The sequence below is a fragment of the Bufo gargarizans genome, chromosome 1, assembly GCF_014858855.1.
Source record: "Bufo gargarizans isolate SCDJY-AF-19 chromosome 1, ASM1485885v1, whole genome shotgun sequence".
NCBI classification, from domain to species: Eukaryota; Metazoa; Chordata; class Amphibia; order Anura; family Bufonidae; genus Bufo; species Bufo gargarizans.
In genome coordinates this window covers 571,514,238-571,540,835 of record NC_058080.1, presented here as the reverse complement: position 1 = coordinate 571,540,835, position 26,598 = coordinate 571,514,238, and the positions used below count along the sequence as shown (strand labels likewise).

General features: G+C 44.6%; 1 protein-coding gene across 1 annotated transcript; it reads right to left on the bottom strand.

The window, feature by feature from the left end:
* Positions 1 to 524: 524 nt before the first annotated feature.
* On the bottom strand, positions 525 to 4,034 carry LOC122934606. Its single transcript, XM_044290197.1, has 3 exons — positions 3,680 to 4,034; positions 2,214 to 2,367; positions 525 to 1,211 (listed from the first exon to the last, which is right to left on the bottom strand). Exons 1-3 carry the CDS (start codon positions 3,858 to 3,860, stop codon positions 566 to 568), a joined length of 981 nt encoding a protein of 326 aa, XP_044146132.1. The 5' UTR covers positions 3,861 to 4,034; the 3' UTR covers positions 525 to 565.
* Positions 4,035 to 26,598: the final 22,564 nt, after the last annotated feature.

The window sequence follows — 26,598 nt, the reverse complement described above, 5'->3', positions numbered from 1 at the left end:
GCTTACCTGTGCATCGCTGGACGGGTGAGTCAAGATGGCAGGCCGCATGTGTTCATTGGCAAACACTGCAAACTGACCATCACTGCCCCTTGATGCTCTGCTTTGACATGTGCTTGATCACACATTGAAAATGATATTTTATAAAAAAAAATCACAATGCCGGGCAGATGCTTCTGGCAAGCAGTGTGTTTGATGACATCAGCGGCTCTGATGGGCTGGCTTCAGCACTGCCCTAGCCTTTTTTGTTAGGTCTGCGCAAAAGCACGCACATTACTGCTGGTAACGTCACCAAACACACTACTTGCCAGAAGCATCTGCCCGGCAGTGTGTTGCCCTTTATGTGCACAATGCCATGGTGATAAAATGGGGGGGACTGTGGGGTTCAGCTATGATCCAAAAATAAAAAATGAGAGGGTACATGATAACTTATAATATTTTATAAATAATGACCTAAATAGATAATAGGTCATCATTATTAAAATATTAAATTATGACATGTTTGAAGAGAAAACACACATACACAATTTAAACAAGATAACAAAGATTTATTTCAAGCAAAAAAAAATTATAAGTCAAATAATTCCCTAGTATATGGGCCAGGGGTGTGCACAATTGGGGTGTCCAGTCTGTTAAGACGGGAATGAGGAGTTATGACCTTTAATCTTTGGTCTCTTCTCTTTTCCAAAAAGTGCAGAACATCATGTGGCTCTTCAGGGTCCGTAAATTCATCTAGTACCATGACCAGAGCAGAAAGGCACCGTGTTTGCCGTTCATCTGGCACACGGCGCAAGGAAGGAGCGAGCCCTTTTAAAGCTACTTCTTCCTTGCCGTCAGACCGATTCCGGTTTAAATACTCCATAACCATCATGTCGACCTGACTACGGAGATCTAAACCGGAATCGGTTATGACCCTTTGGCCTCGTCTGCCAGATGAACGGCTAGCAGGTGCTGCTCTTTGTTGCTGGCTGGGTTCTGGATTGGCCTGGACTGGTTCTTGAATAGCATCTACCACTTCTGTGACCTCTTCTGGATTTTGCGATCTTTCCAGCAGAGGCTGGTGAAGGAGAGATAATGAAGCCACGGAAGATTCCCCCATGGCCTCAGGATGTTCACTTTCCGCTTGGATATCATCTGTGGACATTCCTGGTCTGTCAGCCAAATTGCCGGACAATGCTTGTGGATTGGAAGTGTCCGAGAGATTGTCCACAGTTCTGTAAAATAAATTTAATATTAAAATTATTTGATTTATTAAAAGAGCACCTTCCATCAGTTTGTACTCAATAATGCCGTACCTAACACTATAGTCCAGGCATGCTCAACCTGCGGACCTCCAGCTGTGGCAAAACTACAACTCCCAGCATGCCCGAACAGCCCACAGCAGGGCATTATGGGAGTTGTAGTTTTACAACAGCTGGAGGGCCGCAGGTTGAGCATGCCTGCTATAGTCCATGTCAACTAGATGTCATATTGGTAGAATTAGTTTAATGCTCCTCTGTTGCTCCTCTGTTGCGCCACTGTGCCTCTCATTATGTTTATGCGCCCTGTATTCAAATTAATATCAGGGGAACAACGGGGAGGCGACACCAGCTTTTCTACGTGGCCGTTTCTTGGATCTGGCTGTGGTGCTGTCCAATCACAGCGGAGGGTGACACAGACAGGTAGAAGGTGAGCTGTTTTTCTCAAGGTCTGAGGCGCTCAGCTGTTATTACATACAGGGCGCATAAACATATTGAGGGGCACAGCGGCGCAACAAAGGATAATTTAAAACCCCTAAAAAATATTACATCTACGTGACGTGGGCTACAGTCTGAGGCACTGATTTTATTAAAGGTGTTCTGCAGTTTGTTTTATATCATCAGGAAAGATCATTAACATCTGATCAGCTGTTTGAGAAAGCAGCGTTGCTGGTAGTAGCGCCGCGGCCTTAACACTATTTACCGCCGGCCCAATAACGTCACGACTATTATCAATGGCCTGGGCACGGCTAATCTGTGTTCACTTGAAGAGAGCTTAGCCGTGCCCAGGCCAATGATACTAGTCGTGACGTCACTGGGCCAGCGGTAAACACAGAAGCCTGCGTTGCTTTTGCCACTCTCAAACTTCTGATCAGATGCTGATGATCTCTCCTAAGCATAGCAAACAAACTGCACAACAACTATAATTAGTAACTGCTAAAAGCTCCACTGTCCTACAAAAATATAAAAATGACTTACCTTCTTAAATCCATTATTGGAAGAAGAAATTGAAGGTGTCGGGTATACAAATAGGGTTTTTTTTTCATGCTTCCATCACCACTCCTGCTTTTAGTATTCAATTCTCTCCGAAATTGGTCCCGACAGGTATTCCATCTCTTCTTGATTTGCTGGACTGAAATAAAAATACAAAAAATATATTAGGATTAAAAATTTTACATCACGCCTGCCATGCTGCTGAGTGCAGGAGTGCATGGCGTCATTGCAACCAATGACACCGAGTGCTCCTGCTGGCCCATGCAGTATAATGTCGCCTAGGCACCTGCTGCACCATGTCACGGTCACAATCTATGAAAACCCAGCTTGCTATGCTGCTGAGTGCAGGAGTGCATGGTGTCATTGCAACCAATGACACCGAGTGCTCCTGCTGGCCCATGCAGTATAATGTCGCCTAGGCACCTGCTGCACCATGTCACGGTCACAATCTATGAAAACCCAGCTTGCTATGCTGCTGAGTGCAGGAGTGCATGGTGTCATTGCAACCAATGACACCGAGTGCTCCTGCTGGCCCATGCAGTATAATGTCGCCTAGGCACCTGCTGCACCATGTCACGGTCACAATCTATGAAAACCCAGCTTGCTATGCTGCTGAGTGCAGGAGTGCATGGCGTCATTGCAACCAATGACACCGAGTGCTCCTGCTGGCCCATGCAGTATAATGTCGCCTAGGCACCTGCTGCACCATGTCACGGTCACAATCTATGAAAACCCAGCTTGCTATGCTGCTGAGTGCAGGAGTGCATGGTGTCATTGCAACCAATGACACCGAGTGCTCCTGCTGGCCCATGCAGTATAATGTCGCCTAGGCACCTGCTGCACCATGTCACGGTCACAATCTATGAAAACCCAGCTTGCTATGCTGCTGAGTGCAGGAGTGCATGGTGTCATTGCAACCAATGACACCGAGTGCTCCTGCTGGCCCATGCAGTATAATGTCGCCTAGGCACCTGCTGCACCATGTCACGGTCACAATCTATGAAAACCCAGCTTGCTATGCTGCTGAGTGCAGGAGTGCATGGTGTCATTGCAACCAATGACACCGAGTGCTCCTGCTGGCCCATGCAGTATAATGTCGCCTAGGCACCTGCTGCACCATGTCACGGTCACAATCTATGAAAACCCAGCTTGCTATGCTGCTGAGTGCAGGAGTGCATGGCGTCATTGCAACCAATGACACCGAGTGCTCCTGCTGGCCCATGCAGTATAATGTCGCCTAGGCACCTGCTGCACCATGTCACGGTCACAATCTATGAAAACCCAGCTTGCTATGCTGCTGAGTGCAGGAGTGCACGGCGTCATTGCAACCAATGACGCCGTGCACTTCTGCATTCTAGAGCACGGCAGGATTGGTTTTCATAGACCGTGCTCCATGGATATGTGTGTGAACCTTTAAAAATTACACAGATTTTAAAATATTATTTACTCACTAATTGTTTCTTTCTTGGACACTGAGGCAGAGTCCCATGCTGTTCCTATCAGCTCTTTACCAATTTCTTCCCATGCTTGGTCCTTCATGATCCTGTCATGGTAGACTTCAGCCCTTGTGTCCCACAAGGCAGGCCTCTCCTGTATCAAAATTATCATTTTTTCTACCTCAAACGACGTCATATTGCAGAAGTTTCACTATCTGTGACTTCACAACACTTCCTTCTCTTCAGCTCTCCCTGGTGCTGAAAGTCACATGGGGCAATTTTTTTTGTTTACTTCCTGTGGATCTGCAATTGCGGATCCGAAATTACGGATGACATGCGGATGACATACGGATACATTTGGTACCTTTCCGCATGTCATCCGTTTTTTTGCGGACCCATTGAATTCAATAGGGCAACGGACCGCAATTTGCGGCCAAAAGTAGGACATGCTCTACTTTTTTCCTGGATCCGCATAACGGAACGGAACGGAATTGCGGATGCGGACAGCATACTGAATGCTGTCCGTATCTTTTGCGGCCCCATTGAAATGAATGGGTCCGCATATATTCCGCATCTGTTCCGCAATTTTGCGGAAAGGATGCGGAAACAAAATGCGGACGTGTGAATGTAGCCTAAGGGTCCATTCACACAACTGTAATTCTGGGTCCGCATCTGTTCCGCAATTTTGCGGAACGGGTGCGGACCCATTCATTTCAATGGGGCAGCAAAAGATGCGGACAGCACATGGTGTGCTGTCCGCATCCGTTGTTCCGTTCCGCGGGCCACGCAAAAATATAGAGCATGTCCTATAAATAGACATTTTCTGTATAGCAGTGGCCATGTGCTGTCCGCAAAATGTGGAATGCACACGGCCGGTATCCGTGTTTTGCGGATCTGCAATCTGCGGGCCGCAAAACACTTGCGGTCGTGTGAATGCACCCTAAGGAAGTCACGTTTGGTATATGGGCACCTCATGGTTGCAGCCAAAAACATGACGCCATGGCTACTGTGCAGGGGTAAGAGAAATAGGGGGGACGGCAGCAGCTCTGTAGCGGAGGTAGGATGGCGAGTATGTGTTTTTAAAATTATTCTAATACCGTTAGTAAAGCCTCTGACAACCCTTTTAAAAACTTTGATGTATTCATATATACTGTAGGTGCAGAGAAGCATGGATGACATCATTACCATCTATCACAGAGCAGCGAGGCCTCCCTCCCTCACCCCCTGGGCAGCTCTGCAAGTGGTGGTAACCAGTGCTCACATTCTAGGACAGGTTACTGGCGGCCATTTTAAATAATTTCCGAAGAACTCCTTTAAGTCATGCCCCCTTGTCGATCTGGAAAACGAAGCAGGCGGGCCAGGCTTAGCAGATCACCGTATATATTTTTGTTGCATTTCTTTGATATACACCTTTAAAACCTGATGTGACATTATGCTTTAGAAAAGCGCTAAATTTTGGTGCCTTCACGACAAGTTCTTGGCCCAACTACATTAGTAAAATGTTTTTTAGTTTTGTGTGAGAAAAAAGACTGATTACATACAATAGCATCTTTTTTTTAATCCATAAAAAAATAAAAAAAATATAAAAAATATTAAGAAACGGAACGGATCGAGTTTCTTAAAAAAAAATATATATTCTTTGCCGGTTTTTTCACATTCCTTAACCCTTTCGCTACCATCGCTGTACATGTACGGCGCTGGTAGCGCTGTGTAAGCATGACGCCAGCTCGCGCGTGCAGCAGTTTTCAAACAGCAGAGACCTGCGCCCAATTACCGCAGTCGGCAATAATGCTGATCGCGGTATTTAAATGCTTAAGATGCTGTGATCAATTGAAATCACGGCACCCGTGCAGCCAATCGGGACTTCAGTACACGCGCTGAATGCTCTGAATCTCTATAAAGAAATTCAGAGCATTAATGCTGCAATTTTATTTTGGCCACCAGATGGCAGGCCAACATAAGAAATGAGCAAAATGCAAAGAAATTGTCATTTTTTTTAATCGCTTATAGGTCAAAATGAAAAATTCAAAAACATAATTTCTAAGATTATTTATGAGCCTTAAAATGTTAATGATTTTTTTTTAAAAAAGTTACAAAATATATAAAAAAACAAACAAACAAAAAGTTTAAATCACCCCCCTTTTCGTATAATTAAAATAAAAATACCTAAATAACAATAAATATAAACATCCTGAGTATCACCGCGGTCCCAAAACTCCCATAATATTAAAATAAAAAAATGAAAATCCAATACCGCGAATGGCGTAACGGAAAAAAGGGTCAAAATGGCCGATCTGCCATTTTTTCATTGCTTCTCTTACCCAACAAAAAGGATAAAAATGTGATCCAAAAGTCATGCACATTCTAAAATGGTATCAATAAAAACTATGAATTAGAAAAAAACAAGCCCCTAAACAGCTCAGTAGACATAGGTATAAAAAAGTTATGGGGGTCAGAATATGGTGATGTAAAAAAAAAAAAAAAAAAAAAAATCTCAAAGTTTACATTTATTTTTACACTATTAACACATAAAAAAACTATACATATGGGGTATCGTTGTAATTGTGCTGACCCAGAGAATGAAGTGCATGGGTCAGTTTTGCCATAAACAAAACGCCGTGGGAACAAAACCCGTAAAGCGGTGGTGGGATTGCGTTTTTTTTCCAATACCACCCCATTTGGAATTTTTTTCCTGATTCCCACTACTTTTTATGCCATAATTAATGGTGGCATTAGAAAGTACAACTTGTCCCGCAAAAAATAAGCCCTCATACAGCTATGTGACTGGAAATATAAAAAAGTTATGGCTCACGGAAAATAGGGAAGAAAAATGGAAACGCAAAAATGAAAAAAACCTCCGGTATCCTAAGGTAAAAAGGGATTGGGTTGCAATTCTGGTGGTCCGTGCACGACCACTGAAATACTTATCTCTCCTGCACCTCTGTGACACCACAGACCACCGGCGTCTCTCTGCTCCATCCTGGTGGGCTCAGTTGCCCGAGTCTGCCTGCTCCAAGCTGAAGGCCTTTTCCGACATTACCGCCTTGTACTTGCTACTGCAGCTCAAGCGCACTCATGCTCTCCCCGTCTCTTAGTGTGACAGGCGCAGCACTATACAGTGCCTTTTGCGCTGTGGCATTCGAAGAATTTTGATATCTCAAACTTTTTAGTCCAACCAGACTGTCTGTTATTCTGCTTTAATTCTTCTAGCGCCGTTCTATGGAAACAGTAGGCTTAAAGAGCACACCAAATGCTTGAAATAACTTCTTTATTAACTTCAACTTTTCTTCATATATAACACTAATCAGCATTGGTACTTTTATAGTATCTGTAAGTGATCAGAACTGATCACAGTCAGATCTATAATAGTATTAGTGTCACCTTAGTTCGCCCTCCACCCAAAACGCAGTGTTTGCCCGATCGGACCTGATTGGTCGCCCACACGTGCGTTCACCCACGCCCGCCCCGCCGCAGTGACAAAAAATTATATATTTTTTGATCACTGCACAATCACTTCACAAGCGCTGCGGTGATAAAAAAAAAATCAGTTTTGATATTTTTTATCAATCGCAGCGACTTCCGGTACTTCGCTAGCCTCCCATTTGTAAGATAGGCTTGCTTTCTTTCTTGGGTAGTCTCAGGGAATACCCCCTAAATTTATTTGACCAAATGGCAAATAAGGGGTATTCTTCTGAAGAGGCCTACAGGCTTCTGACCCAGTCGGATGAGGAATGGGAACCCTCATCTGACGAATCCAGCGGGTCAAAATATGAACCTGTAGAAAGCAGTGGCAGTCTGACCCAAAGTTCGGACGAGGAGGTTGAGGTCCCTGATACCACCAGGCGTACCCGGCCCCGTGTTGCTAGACCATAGGTTGCGCAGGATCCGCTTCAAGGGCAGCAGAGTGGGGCTGGCGCTGTCAGATTACGTGGTGAGGCATACACCAGCAGCGCAGCCCATCCTGGACCTAGTACCAGCACTGCCGTACACCATGGTGAAGTGGCGAGCACCAGAAGGGCAGTTGAAGCTGGGACGGTGGCACGTGCATTAGTTCCTCCGTCGCAGCCACCGCACAGACAGGCCTGTAGAGCCCCTAGAGTCCCTGAGGTGCTGGCAAACCCTGATTGGCAGCCCCCAACTTCAGCCGCACCAGTAGTTCCCCCTTTCACCGCAGTCTGGAGTTTGGGTTGAGACAGCTCAGATCGGTTCGGCCCTGGGATTTTTTGAGCTGTTCTTGACTGCGGAGCTCTTGGACTTAGTCGTGGCAGAAACAAATTGGTATGCCACTAAATTTATAGCCGCCAACCCGGGAAGCTATTATGCCCAGTCTTTCCGGTGGAAACCCATCCAAGTTTCCGAATGAAAAATTTTTCTGGGCCTTCTCCTCAACATGAGCCTAACAAAAAAGCATGAATTGCGGTCATATTGGTCCACGAACCCAATTCATCACATGTCCATGTTCTCTGCTGCCATGTCCAGGGCACGATTAGAGGCCATCCTGCGTTAACCTTAACACCAAATTTGCAGATTTGTATAACCCTGAGCAAAACATCTGCATAGACGAGTCCCTTATACGTTTTACCGGGCGCCTTGGCAACAATACATCCCAAGCAAGCGCGCCCTGTATGGGGTCAAATTGTATAAGCTCTGTGAAAGGGCCACAGGCTATACACACAAATTTCGTGTCTATGAGGGTAAAGATCAGACCCTGGAGTCGGCCGGTTGCCCTGACTACCTGGGGAGCAGTGGAAAGACAGTCTGGAACTTGGTGTCACCCTTATTTGGCAAGGGGTACCATATTTATGTGGACAATTTCTACACAAGTGTGCCCCTCTTCAGGCATTTGTTCCTAGAACAGATTGGCTGCTGTGGCACCGTGCGACCTAGTCGCCGGGGCTTTCCCCAATGGCTCGTTACCACTCGTCTTGCAAGGGGGGAGAGGGCTGCCTTGTGTAACGAAGAACTGCTCGCGGTGAAATGGAGGGACAAGCGTGACGTTTACATGCTCTCCTCCATTCACACAGACACGACAATACAAATAGAACGAGCAACCAGTGTCATTGAAAAGCCCCTCTCGGTCCACGACTATAATTCGCTCATGGGAGGGGTGGAATTCAATGACCAGATGTTGGCTCCTTATTTAGTGTCCCGCCGCACCAGACGCTGGTATAAGAAGGTGTCTGTATATTTAATTCAATTGGCTGTATATAATAGTTTTGTTCTCTACAGTAAGGCTGGGAGAACAAGATCCTTTCAGGAAGAGATCATCGAGAACCTCCTGTATCCAGGAGATTCCGTGGCCCCAACCACCAGTGCAGTGAGCCGTCTACACGAGAGACATTTCCCCAATGTCTGGTACCTCAACCCAAGCGCCACCCCGAAAAAGATGTTGTGTCTGTAGCAGGAGTGGAATAAGGCGTGACACCCGCTATTTCTGTCCTGACTGCCCTGACCACCCTGCCCTATGCTTAGGGGAGTGTTTCCGGAAGTACCACACACAGGTACACTGTTAGCATAGGGATTACGTTACGCAGGACAGGCACACAGGGCTGTTAGGGCCCTTTCACTCACAGCTGCTGCAAACCTCTCCTTTCACCTGGGACAAAGTGCATAATGTACTTCACCATATCTCTGGGCGATTTGCGCTTTGCACATTGTCCCAGGGGGAAGAAGAGGTTTGTCCTATAAAGGTAAAAAAAGCAAAAAAAATTAAAAACCACCGGTAAGCAAAAAAGTTAATGTTCTGTTCCAAAAGTTCAATAAAGTTAATGTTCTGTTCAAATGTTATTATAAAGTTCATGTTAATAAATTTATTGCGTTGCCGCCTGTTTTTTTGATTTTTGTTTTTACCTTCTAGGTGGACCAACCGATCGACTAGCTGCAGCACTGATGTGCATTCTGACAGAAGCATTGCGCTGCTGTCAGATTACACAAAAGTCGGTGTATGCGGCGCTGCAAGACGAGATTTCTCCTCTGCAGTAAAAAAGATATGTTTGCCGAGGCTTATGAGCTGAGGGGCGGTGTTCATATGCGTTGGCAAACACTTTGTATATATAAAAAAAAAACAAAAAAACACGGCAATGATTTTTTCATCCACATCGATTGATGTGAATGGAGAAATCGGGTTTGCCAGGGCATACGAGCTAAGTGGGTTTGGATGTTGGGCGGAGCTCCTATGTCCTGGCAGACACCTTTCCCCTCCTCTTTTTTTTTTAGCAGAGATTTTTTCATCCACATTGATCGATGCGAATGAAGAAATCTGTGCTGTTCATTTTTTCTTTCAGCCCAGAGGCTGAATGGAAAAAAAAAATCTCATTACCCGTATGCTCAATATAAGGAGAATAGCAGAAACTCCTAATGCTGGCCATACATGTAATGATTGCGGAGACCCTCAAATGCCAGGGCAGCACAAACACCCCACAAATGACCCCATTTTGGAAAGAAGACACCCCAAGGTATTCGCTGAGGGGCATATGGAGTCCATGAAAGATTGAAATTTTTGTCCCAAGTTAGCGGAAAGGGAGACTTTGGGAGAAAAAACAAAAAAAAAAAAATTTCCGCTAACTTGTGCCAAAAAAAAAACCTTCTATGAATTCGCCATGCGAGTGGGGTATTTATACTGCCCTGGCATTTTAGGGGCCCTAAAGCGTGAGAAGAAGTCTGGAATCCAAATGCCTAAAAATGCCCTTATAAAAGGAATTTGGGCCCCTTTGCGCATCTAGGCTGCAAAAAAGTGTCACACATGTGGTATCGCCGTACTCAGGAGAAGTAGGGCAATGTGTTTTGGGGTGTCTTTACATATACCCATGCTGGGTGAGATAAATATCTCTGTCAAATGCCAACTTTGTATAAAAAAAATGGGAAAAGTTGTCTTTTAGAGAGATATTTCTAAACGCTATAACTCTTTTCTACTGTCTGGGCATTGTAGAACCTCAGGAAACATGACAGGTGCTCTTTAGAAAGTCAGAGCTGCTTCAAAATGCGGAAATTCAAATATTTGTACCAAAGTTTGTAAATGCTATAGCTTTTACCCAAACCAATAAATATACACTTATTGCATTTTTTTTTTATCAAAGACATGTAGAACAATACATTTTGAGAAAAATTTATATAGAAATGTAGTTTTATTTGAAAAATTTTACAACTGAAAGTGAAAAATGTCATTTTTTTGCAAAAATTTCGGTAAATTTCGATTAAAAACAAAAAAAGTAAAAATGTCAGCAGCAATGAAATACCACTAAATGAAAGCTCTATTAGTGAGAAGAAAAGGAGGTAAAATTCATTTGGGTGGTAAGTTGCATGACCGAGCGATAAACGGTGAAAGTAGTGTAGTGCAAAAGTGTAAAAAGTGGTCTGGTCATTAAGGGGGTTTAAGCTAGGGGGGCTGAGGTGGTTAAGGCCATGCAAGATAATATCAGTAAGATACTGCTTGTTTATGGCAAAGGACTTTTCTGCTGTGGAAAGGATTAATTGCCTCCAGCACCTACCACACTTTGAGATGGACTGGTCATCCGGATCTTTCATCTGCCCTGCTCAGCTGGGGAATTTTTGCAGAAGCAGTTAACAGGCACAGAATGGGATGCCTGTGTTTATCTTGGAAAGTTGCAAAGTGTATTTAGAGTGGGACTCAGGGACTACTGCTACCATCATCATTGCCGCTGCCCATAAACAGCTGTTGGGGAAAAAACTACACTGTGATATACCTTGTAACTGTGCCTTTGCTGCTATATGTGCTACTACCCCATCATCAATTCAGTAAAGACAGACTTTATTTATTACAACCAACGGGCCTGGTCATTGACTCCACCATCCATCCGCCGGCCTCTACATCTATCCTGCCTTGCACCCTGCCAACAGTTCACCATCAAGGGCACCCCACCTAACACCAGACAGGAGCCCCAAGTCTAGGTTGTGTCCCAAGGAAAGAAATGGTGCGCCCTCCATTTACTGTGCACAGCCCATGGAGTACCAGAGTACTACTGCCATCATCACAGCCACTACTACTACTCCCATCCTCGCCTCGCCTTCTGCTTAGGTAGTTGTAGCTTACCCAGAAAGTTCTCTATATCAGACACTAATTTCGGGCTATTGTCTTTCAGATTTTAAAGATCCCGATAGTAATCGTCAAAAATGTTTGTACAATGACTGACTGTGACTGAATAGTTTGAGAACCCCCAGGGCTCAGTATATTGAGCAGACTGGGAAATCTTATGTTGTCCTTGTTAGCCAGTTCCAATGTCACCTTTGTGGTCAGTGTTGGTCACGTACACAGCGCTGTGTTAGACCTGCAGTGCAGGTATGGCCTGTCACACAATACATTGCAACTAAATTAGGGAGTAAGATGTCAGCAGCTATGGTAACAGAAGAAAAAGAGAACCTGTTAACACATGCATAAGTATTGGATACTTTGAAAACTAAACAACGTGTGGAGATGTCCATCAAATGCCTTATTATGGATGTATTCTATCCTAGAAGAACTGCTTCCAGGGCAGAATATCTCTATATCTTCTATATGGAGGCATCATTCAGAGACAACATTGCCTGTGCAGTGTACGTGAGGCCTGATGGCCAGGTTTTTTGGAAGTCAATTAGAAGTGAGTTTTCTACAAATACTGTCTATACCAAAAGCAATGCAAAGGAAGACTGTTCTAGAAATTAAAATAGTTTGTTCTGCTAGAGGTTAATGGTAAATAGATGGGTGGCTGGGGTTTTGGCTGATACATGGAAACCTAGCCTAAAGCTTTTGGGGACTTCAGCCTGGTGGTAGTCGGGGTGCCTTTGATGGTGATCAGTTGGCAGGGTGCAAGGTAGCAGGTCAGGTGCATTAAAGTCTCTCTTTACTGAATAGATAATGGGAGTAGTAGTTCATACAGCAGCATAAGGCATAGTTCTTAGGTATGTTACAGAGCAAGATATTCCCAATAGTTGTGTATAGGTGGTAGCAATTTTGGTAGTAGTAGTTCTTCCCAAGCCTCACTCTAAACACACATTTGCAACTATCCCAAATAACAATGAAACTGAGCATGTGCGGCCTTCTCAGTGAGCAGGACAAAGAAATTAGAAAAAGAACAAACAGCAGGTGGCGCTATACAGATACATTTTACTGCATAACTCAGTAGCTATACAACATTTTTAATTACATGCAATTACAAGTATTCAGATTCAGGTTTTGTTTGTAAACTGTAGAATATTTTTTGTGGGACAACCTCTTGAATTTCTTCTGCAATCTACAGGCTGCAAGGTGCAAATCCTAGATTCAGATGACTAGTCCATCTGAAAGTGTGGCAGCTGTCAGAAGCAATTAACCTTTTCCACGAGTAGTAAATTGTTATTGCCATAAATGAGTGCTACCTTTCTGTCTGAATCCAGTGTGTGATCTTGATGGCTCCAAACCTTCTGTGGATGTCTGTTTTCTCAGTTAAGTTGTTCTCTGGCAGCTGTTCAATCTCAGGAATGGTGTTTCCTGGATGAGGCTTCTCTTTGGGCCTACTTAGAGCTCACACATGTAGGTCTTTCTTTTAGCTCTGCTCACCAAGGACTCTCTAACTAAGGCCTCTTTCACACGACTGTCTTTTTTTCCCGTTTACGGGCTGTTTTCTGCGTTCAGTATACCATTCATTTCAATGGTTCCGCAATAAAAACGGAATGTACTCCATATGCATTCCGTTTCCGTATTTCCATTTTTCCGTTCTGTTGAAAGATAGAACATGTCCTATTATTGCCCACAAATCGCGTTCTGTGGCTCCATTCAAGTCAATGGGTCCGCAAAAAAAAGGAACACATACGGAAATGCATCCGTATGTCTTCCGTATCCGTTCTGTTTTTGTGGAACCGTCTATTGAAAATGTTATGCCCAGCCCAATTTTTTCTATGTAATTACTGTATACTGTATATGCCATACGGAAAAATGGAACGGAAAAACGGAACAGAAACAGAAACACAACGGAAACAAAAAACGGAACAACGGATCCGTTAAAAACGGACCGCAAAACACTGAAAAAGCCATACGGTCGCGTGAAAGAGGCCTAAGGCTCCATTCACACGTCCGCAACGTGTTTTGCGGATCCACGGAAAGCGGCAATGTGCGTTTCGCATTTTGCGGACCGCACATTGCCGGCACTAATAGAATATGCCTGTTCTTGTCCGCAATTGCGGACAAGAATAGGACATGTTCTATTTTTTTGCGGAATGGAAGTGCGGACCCGGAAGTGTGCATCCCCAATTCCGTGCCCATAGGAATGAATGGGTCCGCAATTCCGTTCCGCAAAATGCGGAACGAAATCGTGAACGTGTGAATGGAGCCTAAGTCTCCAGTCCATGGCAACCTAACCAAGACTGCCAGTGTTAACTGTTTTTTGTTAACACAACTATTTTGAATACACAGTGCATAGGAAGATAAGTGCTTTTTAGCGTTAAATCACAACATTTAACTCTTTGCAAACAACTTTTAGCAGTGATCCACTGGGTCATAAACATCTGGTAAGTTTGCATTTGAATGTGCCGACACTAGTTCCAGACAAAGAATATGATTTATCATTATTTCTGGAGAGTGATTTTAATTTATTCAGTGCTAGGATATTTTTCAGAGTTTTGGCTCTTCTGAAGGCTTCTACCACAAGCTTCAGCCCCATGACAACTAGCAGGTGATCAGAATGTGATCAGAATGTGATCATGTGACCCTGTTCAGGTTTGCGCTGTAACTGCAAGACTCCCTGTTGACACATCACCTGACAATGAGCATAGTTACATGATCAGAACACTGTCATGTGACTTGCACTCATCAGTATGCAAAATCTTCTCCTCCAGAAACTCTGGTATGTCTTTTCAGTAAAAACTATTGATTGTCAAGTTTTAACATTTACTTTGTAACTCATGTTTTGCTTTTTTAGCTTGATTTTATGTCATGGTTATGTTTTGATGTGCATTTCAATGCATGCTTATACACCAACCGCAGGGGGTGGACCTTTGGGCGTTCCTTCCCACCCACAGGTAGCGCCCCTTTTCTTCACTATAATTAAGCACAATGTACCCATTTCAGCCTCCATTTTATGAGATTCTGATGATACATGGTCCTGGTGTACTTAGCCTGTGGTGCGCTGCTTATTTTTGTTTTAACCCCAACAGATACTTCCTGCCACATGAGAAACATTGCTTCCCTACACCTATGCATTCTCGCACTATGTGTCTTCCTGGTGACATATTGGAAATGGCACTGCCAAATAAACAGTAGTCACGACCACCCCTGTTTAAATCAGACTTCTGACCGCCAGGACGCCCCAGCTTGGAGAAAAGCCCAACCGAGGGTGGACCGTGACAGGGGGGAGATTCAGGATTACCCAAACAGTCAATCCTGGACCCCCCTTATTTTCTTCTGCCACCACGTTCGTGAGTGAACGACTCTATAATTGTAGTGATAGGGGTGCGGACCACTCACAGATCAGCCCCACTATCACGCTACAAGCTAACACCAATCGAGTCATAAAACCCGCTTCTCCACCATTACAGAAGAAAAACTCTCCACTCTACTCTCCAGATCACATCTGACCACCTGTGCACTTGACCCAATCCCATTCCACCTCATCCCTAACCTCATCAGTGTTTATCCCAACCCTAACTCATCTCTTCAACCTATCACTAACCTCTGGGGTCTTCCCCTCTGCTTTTAAACATGCTACCATTACATCCATCCTCAAAAAGCCTTCACTTGACCCATCTTCTTTGTCCAGTTATCACCCCATATCACTTCTTCCGTATGCCTCAAAGCTACTTGAACAACATGTCCATTCTGAACTGTCCTCTCACCTCTCCTCCTGCTCCCTCTTAGACCGCCTAAAATCTGGCTTCCGACCCCACCACTTGACTGAGACTGCCCTTACCAAAGCCACCAATGACCTACTGACAGCCAAAACCAAGAAACAATACTCTGTCCTCTGCCTTCGACAGTGTTGACCACTCCCCTCTGTTGAAAACTCTCTGATCTCTTGGCAGTATCACTCCTACACTGACGACACACAGATCTACCTCTCTGGTCCAGACATCACCACCTTACTATCAAGAATCCCACAATGTCTCTCTTCTATATCATCCTTCTTCGCCTTTCGCTCTCTAAAACTTAACATGGATAAAACAGAATTCATAATCTTTCCCCTATCTTGCTCAACCCCCCCAACAGACCTATCTATCATGATCAATGGCTGCACACTCTCCCCGGTCAACCAAGTCCGCTGCCTTGGAGTGACCTTGGATCTTGGCCTTTCCTTCAGACCACACATTCAAGCCCTTTCCACCACCTGCCGCCTCCAACTTAAAAACATCCCCCGCATCTGTGCTTTCCTTAACTTTGAATCTGCGAAAATGCTTGTATATGCCCTCATCATCTCCCGCCTAGACTACTGCAACACTCTCCTCTGTGACCTTCCATCTAGCACTCTTGCACCCCTCCAATCTATCCTCAACTCTGCTGCCCGACTAATCCACCAAGGCTGTCCATAACCTGCTCCCTCCCTACATCTCTTAGCTACTTTCCTGATACACCCCCACACGCACTCTCCGATCCTCACAAGACCTCCTTCTCTCCTCTCCTCTTATCACCTCTTCCCACAATCGACTCCAAGATTTCTCCCGTGCATCCCCCATACTCTGGAACTCGCTACCCCAACATATCAGACTCTAACCTACAGTGGAATCCTTCAAAAGAAACCTGAAAACCCATGTCTTCAGACAAGCCTACAACCAGTGACCCTGCTGCCTCTATACCGCCATGACCAACTTCACCCGCACCTACTGTGTCCTTCTCCCATACCATGTAGATTGTAAATAAACCAACAATTGTTTCCCTTTTACTTACTTATACAAACTGAATGGAATGACGTGGTATAGCAGGAGGTGCTCAAACCCACATGCAGTCGTGCATATATATAGGGGAGCAAATTCTGCACTTGTGGCCCGTTGCTAACGGCAATCCCCAGCAAACATGCATACGGTGGAGGATGCCCGCAGCGAACCACAAGTACCACAATAGACATCCTACACAAGGTAACAATTGTGTGGATGTGATAATCAATATAACAATATAACAAAATAGCAAAAGACAGGTGCACTCTGCGGTATTACTAAATCCTCAAACTGGTTTTAAAATTGAGAGATTAGTCAACATGTCCTACGGAGTAGGACATGTCTAAGCCCGGGCACCGCGACAAGGTTTCTCAAGTAGCCCGGGACCTAACACTCTCCTACCTGTGCCAGTGGGCAAATACCAGGAGCCAGTGGGCAAATTACAGGAGCATAAGGCCGACTCACAAACAACTCACCAGTTACCTCCAGCATGTATCCATGCTTGCAATGGGAGGAGGGAGGAGTCTGCAAGTCCCACTCAAGACTGTCTGGTATGGCCCAGGCCTCACAGGTGCACCTAAATGTGGCCTGTAGATGGAACACAGGCACATTTAAATTGGAGTTTATATACCTCCAGGAATCTCTATATATACAAACTGAATGGAATGACGTGGTATAGCAGGAGGTGCTCAAACCCACATGCAGTCGTGCATATATATAGGGGAGCAAATTCTGCACTTGTGGCCCGTTGCTAACGGCAATCCCCAGCAAACATGCATACGGTGGAGGATGCCCGCAGCGAACCACAAGTACCACAATAGACATCCTACACAAGGTAACAATTGTGTGGATGTGATAATCAATATAACAATATAACAAAATAGCAAAAGACAGGTGCACTCTGCGGTATTACTAAATCCTCAAACTGGTTTTAAAATTGAGAGATTAGTCAACATGTCCTACGGAGTAGGACATGTCTAAGCCCGGGCACCGCGACAAGGTTTCTCAAGTAGCCCGGGACCTAACACTCTCCTACCTGTGCCAGTGGGCAAATACCAGGAGCCAGTGGGCAAATTACAGGAGCATAAGGCCGACTCACAAACAACTCACCAGTTACCTCCAGCATGTATCCATGCTTGCAATGGGAGGAGGGAGGAGTCTGCAAGTCCCACTCAAGACTGTCTGGTATGGCCCAGGCCTCACAGGTGCACCTAAATGTGGCCTGTAGATGGAACACAGGCACATTTAAATTGGAGTTTATATACCTCCAGGAATCTCTATATATACAAACTGAATGGAATGACGTGGTATAGCAGGAGGTGCTCAAACCCACATGCAGTCGTGCATATATATAGGGGAGCAAATTCTGCACTTGTGGCCCGTTGCTAACGGCAATCCCCAGCAAACATGCATACGGTGGAGGATGCCCGCAGCGAACCACAAGTACCACAATAGACATCCTACACAAGGTAACAATTGTGTGGATGTGATAATCAATATAACAATATAACAAAATAGCAAAAGACAGGTGCACTCTGCGGTATTACTAAATCCTCAAACTGGTTTTAAAATTGAGAGATTAGTCAACATGTCCTACGGAGTAGGACATGTCTAAGCCCGGGCACCGCGACAAGGTTTCTCAAGTAGCCCGGGACCTAACACTCTCCTACCTGTGCCAGTGGGCAAATACCAGGAGCCAGTGGGCAAATTACAGGAGCATAAGGCCGACTCACAAACAACTCACCAGTTACCTCCAGCATGTATCCATGCTTGCAATGGGAGGAGGGAGGAGTCTGCAAGTCCCACTCAAGACTGTCTGGTATGGCCCAGGCCTCACAGGTGCACCTAAATGTGGCCTGTAGATGGAACACAGGCACATTTAAATTGGAGTTTATATACCTCCAGGAATCTCTATATATACAAACTGAATGGAATGACGTGGTATAGCAGGAGGTGCTCAAACCCACATGCAGTCGTGCATATATATAGGGGAGCAAATTCTGCACTTGTGGCCCGTTGCTAACGGCAATCCCCAGCAAACATGCATACGGTGGAGGATGCCCGCAGCGAACCACAAGTACCACAATAGACATCCTACACAAGGTAACAATTGTGTGGATGTGATAATCAATATAACAATATAACAAAATAGCAAAAGACAGGTGCACTCTGCGGTATTACTAAATCCTCAAACTGGTTTTAAAATTGAGAGATTAGTCAACATGTCCTACGGAGTAGGACATGTCTAAGCCCGGGCACCGCGACAAGGTTTCTCAAGTAGCCCGGGACCTAACACTCTCCTACCTGTGCCAGTGGGCAAATACCAGGAGCCAGTGGGCAAATTACAGGAGCATAAGGCCGACTCACAAACAACTCACCAGTTACCTCCAGCATGTATCCATGCTTGCAATGGGAGGAGGGAGGAGTCTGCAAGTCCCACTCAAGACTGTCTGGTATGGCCCAGGCCTCACAGGTGCACCTAAATGTGGCCTGTAGATGGAACACAGGCACATTTAAATTGGAGTTTATATACCTCCAGGAATCTCTATATATACAAACTGAATGGAATGACGTGGTATAGCAGGAGGTGCTCAAACCCACATGCAGTCGTGCATATATATAGGGGAGCAAATTCTGCACTTGTGGCCCGTTGCTAACGGCAATCCCCAGCAAACATGCATACGGTGGAGGATGCCCGCAGCGAACCACAAGTACCACAATAGACATCCTACACAAGGTAACAATTGTGTGGATGTGATAATCAATATAACAATATAACAAAATAGCAAAAGACAGGTGCACTCTGCGGTATTACTAAATCCTCAAACTGGTTTTAAAATTGAGAGATTAGTCAACATGTCCTACGGAGTAGGACATGTCTAAGCCCGGGCACCGCGACAAGGTTTCTCAAGTAGCCCGGGACCTAACACTCTCCTACCTGTGCCAGTGGGCAAATACCAGGAGCCAGTGGGCAAATTACAGGAGCATAAGGCCGACTCACAAACAACTCACCAGTTACCTCCAGCATGTATCCATGCTTGCAATGGGAGGAGGGAGGAGTCTGCAAGTCCCACTCAAGACTGTCTGGTATGGCCCAGGCCTCACAGGTGCACCTAAATGTGGCCTGTAGATGGAACACAGGCACATTTAAATTGGAGTTTATATACCTCCAGGAATCTCTATATATACAAACTGAATGGAATGACGTGGTATAGCAGGAGGTGCTCAAACCCACATGCAGTCGTGCATATATATAGGGGAGCAAATTCTGCACTTGTGGCCCGTTGCTAACGGCAATCCCCAGCAAACATGCATACGGTGGAGGATGCCCGCAGCGAACCACAAGTACCACAATAGACATCCTACACAAGGTAACAATTGTGTGGATGTGATAATCAATATAACAATATAACAAAATAGCAAAAGACAGGTGCACTCTGCGGTATTACTAAATCCTCAAACTGGTTTTAAAATTGAGAGATTAGTCAACATGTCCTACGGAGTAGGACATGTCTAAGCCCGGGCACCGCGACAAGGTTTCTCAAGTAGCCCGGGACCTAACACTCTCCTACCTGTGCCAGTGGGCAAATACCAGGAGCCAGTGGGCAAATTACAGGAGCATAAGGCCGACTCACAAACAACTCACCAGTTACCTCCAGCATGTATCCATGCTTGCAATGGGAGGAGGGAGGAGTCTGCAAGTCCCACTCAAGACTGTCTGGTATGGCCCAGGCCTCACAGGTGCACCTAAATGTGGCCTGTAGATGGAACACAGGCACATTTAAATTGGAGTTTATATACCTCCAGGAATCTCTATATATACAAACTGAATGGAATGACGTGGTATAGCAGGAGGTGCTCAAACCCACATGCAGTCGTGCATATATATAGGGGAGCAAATTCTGCACTTGTGGCCCGTTGCTAACGGCAATCCCCAGCAAACATGCATACGGTGGAGGATGCCCGCAGCGAACCACAAGTACCACAATAGACATCCTACACAAGGTAACAATTGTGTGGATGTGATAATCAATATAACAATATAACAAAATAGCAAAAGACAGGTGCACTCTGCGGTATTACTAAATCCTCAAACTGGTTTTAAAATTGAGAGATTAGTCAACATGTCCTACGGAGTAGGACATGTCTAAGCCCGGGCACCGCGACAAGGTTTCTCAAGTAGCCCGGGACCTAACACTCTCCTACCTGTGCCAGTGGGCAAATACCAGGAGCCAGTGGGCAAATTACAGGAGCATAAGGCCGACTCACAAACAACTCACCAGTTACCTCCAGCATGTATCCATGCTTGCAATGGGAGGAGGGAGGAGTCTGCAAGTCCCACTCAAGACTGTCTGGTATGGCCCAGGCCTCACAGGTGCACCTAAATGTGGCCTGTAGATGGAACACAGGCACATTTAAATTGGAGTTTATATACCTCCAGGAATCTCTATATATACAAACTGAATGGAATGACGTGGTATAGCAGGAGGTGCTCAAACCCACATGCAGTCGTGCATATATATAGGGGAGCAAATTCTGCACTTGTGGCCCGTTGCTAACGGCAATCCCCAGCAAACATGCATACGGTGGAGGATGCCCGCAGCGAACCACAAGTACCACAATAGACATCCTACACAAGGTAACAATTGTGTGGATGTGATAATCAATATAACAATATAACAAAATAGCAAAAGACAGGTGCACTCTGCGGTATTACTAAATCCTCAAACTGGTTTTAAAATTGAGAGATTAGTCAACATGTCCTACGGAGTAGGACATGTCTAAGCCCGGGCACCGCGACAAGGTTTCTCAAGTAGCCCGGGACCTAACACTCTCCTACCTGTGCCAGTGGGCAAATACCAGGAGCCAGTGGGCAAATTACAGGAGCATAAGGCCGACTCACAAACAACTCACCAGTTACCTCCAGCATGTATCCATGCTTGCAATGGGAGGAGGGAGGAGTCTGCAAGTCCCACTCAAGACTGTCTGGTATGGCCCAGGCCTCACAGGTGCACCTAAATGTGGCCTGTAGATGGAACACAGGCACATTTAAATTGGAGTTTATATACCTCCAGGAATCTCTATATATACAAACTGAATGGAATGACGTGGTATAGCAGGAGGTGCTCAAACCCACATGCAGTCGTGCATATATATAGGGGAGCAAATTCTGCACTTGTGGCCCGTTGCTAACGGCAATCCCCAGCAAACATGCATACGGTGGAGGATGCCCGCAGCGAACCACAAGTACCACAATAGACATCCTACACAAGGTAACAATTGTGTGGATGTGATAATCAATATAACAATATAACAAAATAGCAAAAGACAGGTGCACTCTGCGGTATTACTAAATCCTCAAACTGGTTTTAAAATTGAGAGATTAGTCAACATGTCCTACGGAGTAGGACATGTCTAAGCCCGGGCACCGCGACAAGGTTTCTCAAGTAGCCCGGGACCTAACACTCTCCTACCTGTGCCAGTGGGCAAATACCAGGAGCCAGTGGGCAAATTACAGGAGCATAAGGCCGACTCACAAACAACTCACCAGTTACCTCCAGCATGTATCCATGCTTGCAATGGGAGGAGGGAGGAGTCTGCAAGTCCCACTCAAGACTGTCTGGTATGGCCCAGGCCTCACAGGTGCACCTAAATGTGGCCTGTAGATGGAACACAGGCACATTTAAATTGGAGTTTATATACCTCCAGGAATCTCTATATATACAAACTGAATGGAATGACGTGGTATAGCAGGAGGTGCTCAAACCCACATGCAGTCGTGCATATATATAGGGGAGCAAATTCTGCACTTGTGGCCCGTTGCTAACGGCAATCCCCAGCAAACATGCATACGGTGGAGGATGCCCGCAGCGAACCACAAGTACCACAATAGACATCCTACACAAGGTAACAATTGTGTGGATGTGATAATCAATATAACAATATAACAAAATAGCAAAAGACAGGTGCACTCTGCGGTATTACTAAATCCTCAAACTGGTTTTAAAATTGAGAGATTAGTCAACATGTCCTACGGAGTAGGACATGTCTAAGCCCGGGCACCGCGACAAGGTTTCTCAAGTAGCCCGGGACCTAACACTCTCCTACCTGTGCCAGTGGGCAAATACCAGGAGCCAGTGGGCAAATTACAGGAGCATAAGGCCGACTCACAAACAACTCACCAGTTACCTCCAGCATGTATCCATGCTTGCAATGGGAGGAGGGAGGAGTCTGCAAGTCCCACTCAAGACTGTCTGGTATGGCCCAGGCCTCACAGGTGCACCTAAATGTGGCCTGTAGATGGAACACAGGCACATTTAAATTGGAGTTTATATACCTCCAGGAATCTCTATATATACAAACTGAATGGAATGACGTGGTATAGCAGGAGGTGCTCAAACCCACATGCAGTCGTGCATATATATAGGGGAGCAAATTCTGCACTTGTGGCCCGTTGCTAACGGCAATCCCCAGCAAACATGCATACGGTGGAGGATGCCCGCAGCGAACCACAAGTACCACAATAGACATCCTACACAAGGTAACAATTGTGTGGATGTGATAATCAATATAACAATATAACAAAATAGCAAAAGACAGGTGCACTCTGCGGTATTACTAAATCCTCAAACTGGTTTTAAAATTGAGAGATTAGTCAACATGTCCTACGGAGTAGGACATGTCTAAGCCCGGGCACCGCGACAAGGTTTCTCAAGTAGCCCGGGCTAGTAGTTAGGTCCCGGGCTACTTGAGAAACCTTGTCGCGGTGCCCGGGCTTAGACATGTCCTACTCCGTAGGACATGTTGACTAATCTCTCAATTTTAAAACCAGTTTGAGGATTTAGTAATACCGCAGAGTGCACCTGTCTTTTGCTATTTTGTTATACCCTTTTACTTACTATATAAGCGACCCAATATCACCTATAGCGCAACCAATAATCGCTATATGGATCTAATTTAAATCACAAATTACAACTCCAACACATGACTTTATACAAAATCAAGAGTTTTTATTGGTACATATAGAGTTGCAACCATTTCTGGCCACACAAACATTAAGAACCCTTAAAATGTCACTCAGACTGCAGATGTGTGGTAATTACAGTACATATCGATAAAGTGCAAGTGCCTACATATATACGAACCAAAAAGATACAGTCAGTGCCTAACAAGAGTATTGTCCAGTCCACAATGTATTATCACAAGGTCCAATTATAGACCCAGGACCATATGGACATCAACTCACACTATGCTATATTCAGACTTAGTACAATAAACAGAGAATAAAGCATACTGACCACATATCTACCACAGCACCTACAGTCCGTGCCCCGACGCGCGTTTCGCCGTCAGCTTTTTCAAGGGGTTCCGATGTTCAGTTTTTATCACGCGGGTGCAATGTGTTTTGCACGCGCGTGATAAAAAACCGACTGTGGTACCTTCTTCACAGAAGTTCAGGTTTGGGTTAGTTGAAGTGTAGATTGTATTATTTCCCCTTATAACATGGTTATAAGGCAAAATAATAGCATTCTGAATACAGTACAATGCATAGTACAATGCATAGTACAATAGGGCTGGAGGGGTTAAAAAAATAAATAAAAATAATTTAACTCACCTTAATCCACTTATACGCGCAGCCGGCATCTCTTCTGTCTTGATCTGTGAGCAATAGGACCTTTGATGACGTCACTACGCTCATCACATGGTCCATCACATGATCCACCCCCCATGGTGATGGATCATGTGCTGGACCATGTGATGAACGCAGTGATGTCATCAAAGGTCCTATTACTCACAGATGAAGACAGAAGAAATTCCGGCTGTGCGAACAAGTGGATTAAGGTGAGTTAAATTATTATATATTTTTTTTTAACCCCTCCAGCCCTATTGTACTATGCATTCTGTATTCAACATGCTATTATTTTCCCTTATAACCATGTTATAAGGGAAAATAATACAATCTACACTACAACTAACCCAAACCTGAACTTCTGTGAAGAAGTTCGGGTCTGGGTACCACAGTCGGTTTTTTATCACGCGCGTGCAAAACACATTGCACCCGCGCGATAAAAACTGAACATCGGAACGCAATTGCAGTCAAAACTGACTGCAATTGCGTACCTACTCGCGCGGGTTTGCCGCAATGCACCGGGACACATCCAGACCTAATCCGGACACGCTCGCGTGAAAGAGGCCTAAATAAAAACTACAGCTCGTCCTGCAAAAAACAAGCCCTCAAACAATTCTGTAAACAGAAATGTAAAAAAGTTCTGGGTGTTATAATATGGCGATGTAAAGAATATTTTAAAGGTTGTTATTTTTTTTTAAGTAGAAAACCACAATGTAAACTACCGCACATAATTTTGGTATCACCGTAATCTTACTAACCCAGAGGTTAAGATCATTATGACATTTTTAGCACACAGTGAACACCGTAAAAACGAAACCCCCCTAAATTCGACGAATTGCTTTTTTCTTCCCAGTGTTACCCAATAACAATATTTTTCGCTGTTTTCCATTACAAGATATGGTAAATCAAATGGTGCCATTATGAAATGCAACTTGTCCCACAAAAAAGAAGGTCTTCTTCATCTACGGAAAAATAAAAAGTTATGGCTCTTGGAAGGCAGGGAGGAAAAAAAGGAAATGCTAAAAAAAATAAAAATTGTCTGGTCCTGAAGGGGTTAAAGGCTCGGTATTAGCATAACTGCATATATTCTTATATAAAAAATGGGTCTGCATCCAATCTGCAAAAAACACGGACTGAAACTACCGCTGTGTGCATGAGCCCTTAGGTGTTAAAACGTCTTACCTGCCCCTGATGATTACATTTTGCAGCATAGTGTTAGGCTAGTTTCGCACTGGCATTAAGATTATCTGGCAGACTGTTCTGGCAGAGGAACAGTCTGCTGGAGTTCATCGTATCCGGTATAGCCGGCTGGGGCCGGGGCACTGCCAGACTCCATTGACTATAATGGGACACAATGCCATCCTGCTCTTAAAGGGGTTCTCCATGAATGAAGAAAAAGAAAATACTTAAATATTACTTTATTATAAATATATTTATAAAAATACTTTTCATTATTTATAATGTCTTGTTTTGTCTGGGAAGCAATCATTAGGAGAAATAAAATGGACTCCGTTCTACTAGTACACACAAAACCTGTCCTAATCACACAGCAGGACAAGTTACTTCACAACACTGAGGTGAAGAGCTCCCTCATCCTCCTCTCTGCTCTACTGGTCAGGGATTATGATCCTGAATACAGTTTAATATGATCTCCAGGTAAATATCTAGGAATGGAGGAAACATGAAGTCCAGAGAGGATAGTGGGGCGTAGATAATGAGCAGCAGCTCTTGTATGCAGTCTCCATTACCACAACCTGTCCTGTCCGTCCTCTCTGTACTCCATGGGCCAGATTTATCATGACTCTGACAGCTCACTCCACTTTCACATATGGCTAAAGTCAGTTTTAGCCAAGTCAGATTTATGATCGGCCCTTTAAGACTGTAATAAATGTGGTTTGACAGTAGCAGTTTATCCGTCAGTAAGCAGCTTTACAAAAGTCGCACGTCCTTACGAAAAAGTCGCATGTTCTATTAAAAAGTCTAATAAGATAAGCATGGTCCTCACTGGAGTGAAATTGCGCATTTTTTTTGCAACTTTTTCACTCCATTATTCTGACTTGAGCTAATGATAAATCTGGCTTCATGAACTTCATTCCCACAGAGATTCAGCTGAAGATTATATTAAACTATATTCAGGATCATAATCCCTGACAAGCAGAGAGGATAATGAGGCAACTTTTAACCTCAGAGTTTTGCAGTAACTTGTCCTGCTGTGTGATTAGGACAGATTTTGTGTGTGCTAATAGGACAGCGGCCATTTTATTTCTCCGTAATGCGAATTCGTAACGCAAAATACTGGCGTGGGTCACTTTGGTGGGTCAAGCTGGTATACGTTTCCTGAGACTGGAGAAAATCCAATATATTCGTAATTGTACTAATCGGTAGTGATTAGAATATTTATTTGCACTACATGCAACTTCACATTTTAGCAGGTCTGACTACAGATTACTGATTGGTGCACTAGGTATTG